This window comes from Tupaia chinensis, unplaced genomic scaffold (genome assembly GCF_000334495.1).
Source record: "Tupaia chinensis unplaced genomic scaffold, TupChi_1.0 Scaffold144767_1, whole genome shotgun sequence".
Taxonomy (NCBI): domain Eukaryota; kingdom Metazoa; phylum Chordata; class Mammalia; order Scandentia; family Tupaiidae; genus Tupaia; species Tupaia belangeri.
Window position 1 is genome coordinate 323,680 of NW_006204627.1, and position 12,037 is coordinate 335,716.

The 12,037-nt window shown below is 38.9% G+C and overlaps 1 protein-coding gene across 1 annotated transcript in view; it reads right to left on the reverse strand.

Annotated features, from left to right (window-relative positions):
• PARVA (parvin alpha) overlaps window positions 1-12,037 on the reverse strand; it is a 170,788-nt gene that overhangs the window by 27,288 nt on the left and 131,463 nt on the right. The window contains 1 exon segment of the mRNA XM_006167423.3: window positions 455-595. Coding sequence (XP_006167485.2) covers window positions 455-595 — 141 coding nt within the window.

Here is a 12,037-nt window from a genome sequence, read left to right on the forward strand (position 1 = left end):
AAAAAAAAATTAAAAAACTCTCTCAAAAAAAAAAAAAAAAAAGACAGAGTGGAAAGGTGTGGGCTTTGGAACAGACAGAACCGAGTCCTCATTCCCTGCTTCTCAAACATGGGGACTTTAGCTTGCCAATGCACCTATAAGCTGGAGGCAGCTTTCTCAAAGGCACTCTTGGGGCTCAGCAGTAGCTCAATGAAAATACGTTTTCCTCCCACTGGATCCCATGTGAGGTTTCCACAGAAAGCCTTTCACAGAAAAGGGATGCCAGATTTTATTGATGAATTCATTTTGTTATCTATGTGTGACGAGTAACCTTTCAGAGGAAAGGTGCATCTTGCTCGAAGGTAAACGGGCTTTATCCCCTCAGAGGCCTGCCAGCTTATGGATGGCTCCTGGGCAAGGCCCGCGGCAGGGCCACAGGCAGCGTTTCGGGCGCCATTTTCCTTTTGCTACTCACAGTCCACATTCCACTTGATGTTCCGGGGAGAAAGTTTCAGGGTTTCGTTGATCTTCTCCAGGACGGTCTGCAGTTTCTGCTTCTGAGCAATCTCTGACTGGGTGACTTCAGCCACATTTAGCTTCTCACTCTCAAGTTTCTCTGAATAACAAGAGAAAAGAGGACAGCTGTTACCTTGGGCCACAGACAACCCAACTCCTGTACATACCCACTAGTTCATGCGTGCACTCAATGAGCACTTACTGAGCACCTACCTAGGAGAAGGACACTGCTGTCCCCTCATCTGACAGTGGCGCTGGCAGCACCAGCACTGTGGAAGCCTTGTGATTGTGCCTTGGAGCCCAGTGACAAGGCCCCAGGACCACAGGAGAGGGGCTAACAGCCTAGCACACCTCGCCTCCTTCCCATCATTCTGGGGTTCTCCCCCTTTCTTTTCTGTTCTGCCTTCTTGAAGGACATCTGTAGTCTCTAACTGAAGAGCTTTCTCTGTTTCTTCTTGGTAGAGTCAGTCGAGCTCTTATTTGACAGGTACACGCATTCCTGTACCTTCCTGCAGTACAATATGTGTCATACCCAGTCATTTTTATCTGCTTAAGCAGCTTATTTCCTTTTATCCCCACCTGGAAGGTAATTTATTGGATGTGGACTTATTTCATCAACTCTAAGACACACACTTTTCACATTTTAACATGCCTAAAATCAAGCTGTGTCTTCAGATAGATGACATCCTGTAACTGCCATCAGCCAAAAGGAAGGCCAGAGAGTCGTCACTGTCTCCACGGGCATGACCTGGGTCATAGCTCTTCGTCATGTGATCACTGCCCTGTCTGTACACCTGAAAGAACACCTCCAAAAAGTATAATATAGGGCCGGCTTCATGGTGTAGCAGTAATGCACTGCCCTAGAAAACCCAGTCCCACATAGCAACTGCAGTTTAAACCCCTGGGTAGGTCAGTCTGAAACATGCCGGGCACACACACGTCCCTGATCCAATGGGCTTGGGGCCTGGGGGAGGGGGCTGTGGCATGACCAACCCCCGTGGGTACTCCCACCACATCTCAAGCTCATGTACACATGCTCTATTACAAATAAAGAAAAAAAATTTACAAGCATAAATAAAAAATTAAGAGTAAGAAAGCACTGGGTAATAATTTAATTGAAGTGATTTTTCTCTTACTAAGTGGCACTTACATAATGACATGCTTATTTTAAATCAATGGTTTTTGCATGCAATGATATAATCCCTTAATATTTAAAGGCAAAACATGGTTTACTCTTTTTATTAATCTAAATTCATATTTTAACCTATTACAAAAGACAAGGCGACTCTGGACTCCTTAAAGGGAAATGTATTACCTGCTACTGGATTTCCCTGATCTGCTCCCTCTAGCTCACCAGGATTGATAGAACTGACATTCTTGAAACAAGATTAAAATGAGAAAACTCATGTTTAAGGGCTGTCATAAAAAACAAATGAAACTTTACATTAATAGTTCCCTTTGTTTACATTATTTTTTAAAAAGGTGGAGCAGGGGGCCAGCAGGTGGCGAGGTGGTTAAGGCGCTGGATACTCCCATATGGCCGACCATGGTTCGAGTCCTGGACTGGTGGCTTGCTTTCTCACTTTCTCCCTCTCTTGCTCTCTGTGTATCTCTCTGGTCAAATGAAGATAAATGAATGAATAAGTAAAATTAAGTAAAAAAATGGAATTAAAGAATGAGTTATTTAAAAAAATAGTTGCAGCTTATCCAAGTCAAATACCCTTTTGGTAAGTCTTTGAAGATGAGTTTGGACAATTTCTGCACATTCTGTGGATTCAAGAATTCTTTTCAGCATGTTTGTAGGCTGATCTAAATTTAGTCTTATTTGTGATGGCCTAAAATATTATCCTTGTCTCCTCTTTAGTTGCTTCAAGCCATCTTTCTTTATCTTTGAAGTTCAGGGATCAACAAGCACCTATCAAATAATGGGTCATTGGAAAAGTCATGACGCATTTTTGCATAGAAAAACATAGAAAAAATATGTCATGACTTTTCTGACAACCCAGTATAGTTTTAGGCTGAATTCTTATCTTGGATCCTCGCCTATAAACGCAATGACAACTTGTTTTCTTTTTTGTTGTCTCTCTCTTCCTCCTCTTCTTTCCCCTCTCTTTCCTTCTTTTTCCATTATTTCATTGTTGTTGGATGATGTAATTGTCTCTGTTGAAGCAAGTTGTTCTCATTTTACTTTGCATGTCCAAGCATTGGGTAGAAGCTGCCCAAAATGCTGGATTAAGAAACTTGAGGCCTTGTCTTGGCTCAGAAGGAAGGCTGCTGGGATGGGCCAATGATGACTGTCTTGGGCATGGGCTGGGTAGGTGCAGAGGAAAGAAAGGAGCTGGAGAGCCACCTGCTTGCTAGCCCTGCTGTATCACATCATCATCTATGAACTTCCGTACTCATAAAAAATCTTTTGCCGAAGGATGCTTAGACTAGCTTAGGTCTCCGAGTCTGTTTTCTAGGTCAGTAACTTTTTTTTTGCACTGATGGCCATTCATTCTTCTTCTTCTTTTTTTTTTTTTGGAGAGGTTTTTGCTATAGGGCGTGTGTGCTCGCCAGACAGACAGAGACAGAAAGACAGAAAGCGAGAAATCACCTCCCAGGGGGGATGGCCACATCGCAATCCCTTCTCCTCCATTCTCCTCTTGGGATCTTGGGCACACATGCACACGCGCCCGGTGTGAGGTTAAGCCACTGGGTCCGGGACTCAAACCATTCTCAACTATGTGGTAGTCCAGCAACATAGCCATTGCACTAACTGCTGGTCCCTTCCATTCATTCTTATTTTTAAAAAATTGTTGTGACAGGAGCCCGTGTGTGGTGTGGTGTTTAAGACATTGAACTCCCACATGGCAGACCACAGTTCAAGTCCTGGACCTGGAAGCTTGCTTTCTCACTTTCTCTCTCTCTGGCATGTGCCCTATAGCAAATTTAAAAAACAAAAAGATAATAATAAATAAAACAATTATTTAGAAAAAGAATTTTGGGGCTGGCAGGTGGCATGGTGGTTAAGGGTGCTGGACTTCGACATGGTTGACCATGGCTTGAGTCTCGGAATTGACAGCTTGCTTTCTCCCTCTCCCTCTCTCACTCTGCCCCTCTCTAGTCAAATTAAAACAAACAAATAACTTAAGTTAAATAAAATAATTTTTAAAAATTAGTGTGACATAATGAGAAATACACATTTGGTCTCCTGGCCTCCCTTCCTTCTAAAACCCTTATAACTTCCTGAATGATAGGGTAAGAGAAGCATTTGTTGTAATATTTGGTTTCTGTTCCCATTCCTGAAAGAGCTTTGGAGCAATAAAGATGAAAGAAGTGTCTTTTGTTATTCATCAAGAGCCTCTTTCAATCAAGCCAGAGTTATGTTAATGAGGTGAATTTTGGAGAGCTCTAAGGTGTGTGTGTGTGTGTGTGTGTGTGTGTGTGTGTGTGTGTATGGTGTGTGTTGGGGGTGCTTATTGCCATGGGAACCAAATTAGAGATTTAAGGGTTGGTGCTTTTATTTTTCTTCCTTTATTTATTTATTTTTTATACATTCAATCACATTATTTAGCTTACAAAGTGAACATATCAATATGTGAACATTTCTCCCCAGTCCAGTTGATCAAAATATCTTCAACCGATACCACACCTCCTCATCCCATCAATGCTCTGCCTCCGTATCCCTCCTCCAAATGTCCTTCCTTAGGCCCCACTCCTCCACACACACCACATCTGGCATTTACACCCATCCCTTGTGTTTGTACAACCTTTAGTCAATCAGTTTCAGTCATAGAGTGCAGACATTTGGTATATATTAAGTGGGGACATACAATGTCTTTCCTTTATAGCCTGGCTTGCTTCACTCAGCAGTAAATCTTCCATATTCTTCCACTTTCTGTCAAAAGCTAGGGTTTTGTTGGTTTTTATGGCTGAATAGTATTCTATAGAGTATATGTGCCACAGTTTTTCAATCCATTCATCCGTGCGGGGGCACTTGGGTTGGTTCCATGTCTTCGCAATCGTGAATAGTGCCGCAATAAACATCGATGTGCAAGCACTTTTCCAATGAAGAATTCTTCTGTCCTTTGGGTAGATACCGAGGAGTGGGATTGCTGGATCATATGGTAGTTCTATTTTTACTCCCACTCCCCAACCTCTATAAAGCAGAGAGGGGCTGAAGGTTGAGTGCCTATATAACGAAGCCTCCATAAAAACTCTAACCAGGTGTGTTCAGAGAACTTCCTGGTTTATGAACACATGGGAGGGCCATGTGTCCACACAGGGCCTGGAACTTCTGCACCCCAACCCCATACTCTGTCCTGTGCATCTCTCCCATTAGGCTGTTTCTAAGTGCAGTTCTTTTAATAAGCTGGTAAACACAAATGCCTTCCTAAGTTCTGTGGACTGTTCTAGCAATAACCAAATTCAAGGAGTGCACCATGGGAACCCCCAGTCTGCATGGCTGGTCAGATGTACTAAAGGCCTGGACTGTGACTTGAATTGTGCAACTGTGTGGGATCCAGTGCTTTAACCTCATACCACCTGATGGCCCTCCTTAGTTATTTTTAAAAAAATACTTGTTTCAAAATATGTGGGGGAAGTTAACTTTAAAAAATGTATTATAGAGACTCTGGTCTGTGTACTAATTTGTCGAGACTTGCATTATAGATGTAGTCAAATTTTATAAGTGCTCCATGTGCAGTATCGGGGGGTTTAACATGCTGTACCCAGATCAGTTAAAGCTGGTTTATTATATCATCTGAGTTTTTTGTATCTTTAGAAAAAACTATCTTTAACTTTGTTTCTTAATATTTGTGAAATGTGTTAAAAAAATCTACTTCTATGATAGTGAATTTGTCAAGTTACTCTTGAAATAATGATTGTCATTTTAAAGTAATATATTGGATCACTGAAAAAGTCATGACACGGGGCCATCAGGTGGTGTGGTGGTTAAGGGTGCTGGACTCCCACATGGCCGACAGGGGTTCAAGTCTCTCACTCTGTCCCTCTCTGGTAAAATTAAATAAATAAATAAAGAAAGAAAGAAAGAAAGAAAGTTAAATAAAATAATTCTTAAAGAAAAGAAAAAGTCATGATAAATTTTTGTATAGGAAAACAGGAAAATACATCATGACTTTTCCAATGACCTAGTATATTTGATACATAAAACTGCATATAACTTTAAATTTTTAATATTTTCTAGTTATTTATTTAAAAAGAATTATTTTATTTAATTTTATTCATAAAATTTTATTATTTATTTATTTATTTAAACTTGACCAAAGATAGACAGAGAAACAGAGAGAAAGTGAGAGAGCAAGCTGCCAGGTCTGGGACTCAAACTGTGGTCAACCATGTCAGAGTCCAGCGCCTTAATCACCACGTCACCTGCCAGCCCCATAATTTTGACTTCTTATCACTATGTAGTAAATTCTTTACAGTAAAGTCTATTTTGAATGATATGAAACAGTTACCCCAGCTTTCTTTTAATTAGCATCAATCTGGTATATTTAACTATTTCCACTCTTTTTCTTTTAAACGTTCTGTACCCTCATTTACTAAAACCATCTCTTGCAAATAACACTTAGCAAGATTTTGTTTTATTATTTATTTCTTCTACAAAAGATAGAGACAAAGAAACAGGCACCCCTAACAGGGTCCCCATAGCACAGTCCACTCCAGTCTCTGGTGGTCCAGAAAATGGGCTCATGCACATGTACCTGGCATACCCAGAGAGGTCCCAGGACGTGATCCCAGAAACTTTCCCATGTGGGTATGGTTGTGCTGCTGTTGTACCACTGCTTGGTGCTTATTTTGTTATTTGGTTTAATAATCTTTTTAAAATTGTAATTAATTAATTAAGTTAGATAGTTATAGGGCACATGCACTTACCAGAGTGAGACAGAGAGGAAAGGGAGTGAGAAATCACCCCTTAGGAGGATGGCCACGCTACAACACCTTCTCCGATGGATAAAGTCAATTTACATCAACTGGGCTTAGTAATATACTTGGGTTCACTTCTACCAACTCATTGTCAACTTTCTATTTATTCTGCATTTTATTCTCCCCCTCTTTCCATCTTTGCTTTCTTTTAAATTAAGGTATTTATTCCCTTGTAAATCCATTCTCACCATTATTAGTACATAAATTACATATTCTATTTTTGTTACTTTAGTGGCTACCATAAACATGTATCATGCATTTTTAACTTAACAAGGCCTTGACTTAATTAGCAACTCACATATTTTTAAAATATTTCTTTTTATCCTTCTTCCCTGAGAGTTTGAGACAGAGAGAGAGAGAGAGAGAGGAAGAGAGAGAGAGAGAGAGCTCCTCTCACAGAATCTTAACACCACAATCCATCTCTTGAACCTGTCAGCCCTAGAACACGGACACACATGCATACCTGGAGTACTCAGGGAGGTCTCCAGATGCAAACCTGGAACCTTCCTATGCACAGTCAGCCTTACAGAGCATTGTGTTTTACTGCTGTGCCCTGCCATCCCCCTCACAGGCTAAATCATGTGAGGATATCAGCACACTCGGACTCCAAGCAGATGCTGCTTTGCTTATGGGCTATGTTCTTTTTACATGAAAAAATTAGACGTGATTGTGATGGTTTTATACTTATTTAGCGGTGGCTTTGACTGCCCACCATGGCGATCTGCTGTGTTGTTACTGTATGCCATAGCTTTCTTTTCAGTTCATGCTCCTTCTCACCGTGCACTCTTTAAAACCCCTCTAGTGGGGCTTTGTTGGTAGTCAGGCCTCTCGGATTCTGTCTGTGGGAAACGCCTTTATTTTTCCCTCACTTTTTAAAGCATAGTTTTTTTGCTGGGTATAAACTTAAAATTGGCCATTTTTTTCCTCAGCAATTTGACGGTATCATTTCAATGTCTTTTGTTTTTATTGTTTCTGGTGAAAGTCGGCATTCGGTTTGTTCTTTTATAAATAATCTATCTTTTCTCTTCAGTTTTAATGATTTCTTAGATTTCACTGTGACATGGGCAGGTACAGATTTCTCATTATTTATCCCCAGTTGGGATTCACTGAGTTACCTGAATCTGAAGATTTGGAAAATTCTAGCAAATTCTTTCATTGCATCTTTAAATATTTACTACACTTCCAATTACCATGATCCAATTACCCATTTATTGAATCTAGTTAGAATAACCTCCATGTGTTTAAACTCTCTGCTCATTTCCCACCTCAGTGTCTCTGCACTGCATTCTTTTTTCCCCCTTTTTCATTTATTTATTTATTTTTACACTTTTCCACATTTACTTTACATACCAAAAAATTTTTGCTCATACTCCATAGTTCTTGACAGTTAATAAACAACTTCCAAAATTTCAAAATACTGAATTTTAAAGATAATGTTCAAAATATTTCTTATAATTTTGTATAATTTTGTTTGTGACTCTATAACAAAAACAGTATGGCTTTAAATATTTTTGAGAAAATATTTACATGTCAACTACTCAAATTGTTGAAAAGCAAATGCCAAGTACACGAGTCACACATAAACCTTAATTCAGCCCTGCCTACCAAGTATTCTGTGACATACCATCTGCTAGCAAAGATCTGTCTCTTTTTCTTCCTTCAACGTCTTTCTCAAGATAATCCTCTGGTGTGGTTGCTCTTTTGTAATCTCTACTGATTATAATGCTGGCTAGAAAAGTCCTGGTTATTTTATGTTATAAATTCTTTCATATCTTCTCTAATCCTCTCTGTCAGGCAGAACTACTTATGGTGCTAGGCCATCTTTCTAAGAGCTTCTGTTGGCTTATTCGAGATCCACTTTCATTCCATAATTTTCTGATTAATCTGCATGTATGACATCTCAGTCAAAGCCTGTCTGATAATTAGTATTTCCAATTTCTGATTCAATGCAACAGGCATTATTGAACTTATGCAAATAACGCTTCTGCCACAAAATAAAAATACTCCCAAATATTTTCCAATTCCAGAGGGGTCAGGAAGGAAGAAAAGTTTATGTTTCCATTTAAAGAAACAAACAAGAAAAATATTTTTACAAATTGCTGAACCTATCAATACCTCAAAAGAAAGTACAATGCTTAAATTGGGAAAACAAAGTATAGTAAAAAAATAAAATCAGTAATGTTTTACTCAAAAGTCATAAAATTCTATTTCGCCAGTTCAGTCTTATGTTCAAACTCTCTACTGCTGAATATGCGGTGTTGCTGTGGTCTGATCTTTCCATTTAAATCCTGGAAGTTAACATTCAACGTTATTATGGATATTTTTGTCCCTAGCACTACATTGGTCATTTTCTTGGTTGCCTTTTGTTCTCTTATTTCTGTATGTGTCTTTGGTTTTCCTGGTAGAGCACTCCTTTCAGAACTTCTTGAAGAGTGGGTCTGCTATCGGCAAATTCTTTCAGGTCTTGTTTATCTGAGAATGTTTTTATCCTTTCTTTCCATATGAAAGATAATCTTGTCGGGTATAGTATTCTTGGTTGAAACTGTTTTTCACTTAACACTTTGAATATATTTTCCCATTCTTTACTTGCTCGCATTGTTTCTTTTTCTTTCTTTTTTTTTGGAGAGGTTTTTGCTATAGGGCATGTGCGCTCGTCAGAAAGACAGAGAGACAGAGAGACAGAAAGTGAGAAATCACCCCCCAGGGGGGATGGCCATGCCACAATCCCTTCTCCTCCATTCTCCTCTCGGGATCTTGGGCATACATGCACATGAGCCCAGCATGAGTTTAAGCCACCGGGTCCAGGACTCGAACCGTGGTCGACTACGTGGGAGTCCAGCGACATAGCCATTACACTAACTGCTGGTCCCACTCACATTGTTTCTGATGAAAGGTCTGAGGTTAGCCTGACTGGATAACCTTTATAAGTAACCTGATGTTTCCCTCTTTCCAATTTTAGTATCTTGTCTTTGTCTGTAGATTTGGCCAGTCTGGTTATAACACTCTGCACTGCATTCTAATGAATGTCTTCAGTGCCATCTTCTAGTTCATTAATTACTTCTTCAGCTGTATCTATTCTATTGAGGTTTCTAACTTCATTATTACATTTTTTTTTTCATTTCTGAAAGCTTTATAGGGTCCTTTTTCATATCTACTGTCCAGTTTTGATAGCTTACTGTTCTTTTATCATCCTTTCAAAACATTTATTTTGGCACATTAAACATACTGATATTCTACAGCTGAAGAGTTTCTAGCATTTGTAGTACTCGTGGGATAACTCTATAGGTTGTTTCTGTTGACGATGCTCATGGTGGCTTACTTCTCGTGTCTTTGGTGATTTCTGATTTTGAGCTCATATACCTCAGAACTTTATTTCCAGGAGTTCTTTGTGATGTGTGTTTAGAGTTCATTCCTCCTTACAGGAAGGACATGTGTTTGCTTTCACCTTAGGCACTAGTAGTCTAGGATGACTTTTCATTTCATTTTCAGTTCTGGGCTTTTAAAGTCACATAAGTAGTATGAATCCTACCTAACCTTAAATCTGTGTGAGTACAGACTTTTGATAAGGAATTATCAAGGGAAGACTTTGTTTTGTTCACATCCAAGGCCGAGATAATTTATCCTTACCACCTGTCTCTGTGGAACAAGATTTTCTAGTTTACCCACTGAAAATGTTACTCTTCTGAGATCAGGGCTATAGGGGTCTCCAATATAACCTCTTTGCCTGCTCAGACTCCACTCATACTTCATCTCCTGACCTGTATGTGTGACCCATTAAACCACAGGCCATTAGGAATTTTAGGCTATTTAGAATTAGCATTGGGGCCAGGAGGTGGTATGGTGGTTAAGGCGCTGGACTCCCACATGGCCAACCAAGACTTGTTGGCTTGCTTTCTCACTTTTACTATCTGTCTCCCTCTGGTGAGTGCACGTGCCCTATAGCAAATTAAAAATAATAATAATAAAATTAAATAGATAATTCTTTTTTTAAAAAGAATTAGTACTCATTCTAATTTATTTATACTTCCTTGCTGTTTTTGGAATCAGAAAAATTCCTTTCTTTTCACCCCAGTTTAGCTATATACCATATAGAAACATGTTTGTAAACACTTCTCTAGGTTTTTAAAGTGTGTTGTATCAATGATTTGTCTGAATATCTAGTCAGCCATAGTGATGGAAAGCAAAAATCTATTTTCTTTTTAAATTAAAATAATTGGGAATAGCAGTTGGCGTAATGGCTATGTCACTGGACTCTCATGTAGTCGACCACAGTTTGAGTCCTGGACCTGGTGACTTATATTCACGTCAGGCGTGTGCGTGTGTGTGTGCCCAAGATCCCAAGAGGAGAATGGAGGAGAAGGAATTGTTGTAGTTTCGCACTCCGCCCCCGGGGTGATTTCTCGCTTTCTGTCTCTCTGGAGAATGCACACACCTTATAGCAAAAATCTCTCTAAAAAAACAAATTAAATAAATAAATTATTATTCTTTAATTTGCTGTTAGGTTTTGTTTAATGATCTTTATAATATTTAGACAGTTTCTTTTTCTTTTTTTATTTTATTTTACCTCCATTCACTGTACATCATCACAGCATACAAAATGAGATTTTTTTCATCCAGATTAGAGTGTATATTGGTTCAATCAAGCACATCAGCATACATGTTATCATCAACAAATAATTTTCCATTTCTTGTTTCTTATATGTTTTGTTTTCCCCCACCCTTGATTTCCTACTTCTCACAAGTTTCATTTTCTATTTTACTTGAGATGGCTTCTGAAATATCTATTATTTGACATCTATCTATAGATTAGTTCAGTACTGCTCCTGAAACTTCTATGTGCACTCAATCATTTTTAATGAGCTTGCTAATATGTAAATATAGATAAAACTCAAGATTTGAAAATGAAGTCTCCTTCCATTCATTGCAGTCATAAGTTCCCTAGTCTCATTTCATAAAGACAGTTTATTGTGATTATTACCAGAGATATTTCATACATACACAAGCATTAAATACATCCCTTAAGCAAACACACACATACACACACACACACACACACACACACACACACACACATACACAGAGGCATATTAGGTACATGGCTGTGTAACATAATTTTTTTCTTTCTTTTTTACTTAGAAGACATTTTAGAGCATTTTTGTATTACTCATAAATAACAGAAGAATAATGAAAAGCTTTCATTTCACTTTCGAGCTTTCCAGAGATGAGAAAATACCTCTTCCAGATGAACAAATGCAGTGTATTTCATCTTCAGTCAATGACTTTTGTAGCAGGAGACCTTAGAGCAGCACTGTCCAACAGAACTTGCCATTATGATGGAAATATTCAATTAACTGTCTAATATGGTAACCTCTAGCCACATTTGGCTACTGAGCACTTAAGATGTAGCTCATGTGACTGAAGAAATACACTTACAATTTTAATTGCTTTTTGCCAGCTGCATGTGGCCAGCAGTTACTATGTTGGATAGGTCAGTCACAGAGGTTATACAAGCCACCTTCCTGGTGTTATAGAAGAGTGGTCCAAGTGGGAGAGACATGTTTAGTGCTGGAACCAGGACTGAAACTCAGATCTCTGGCCTCTCTCTTCATTCCTG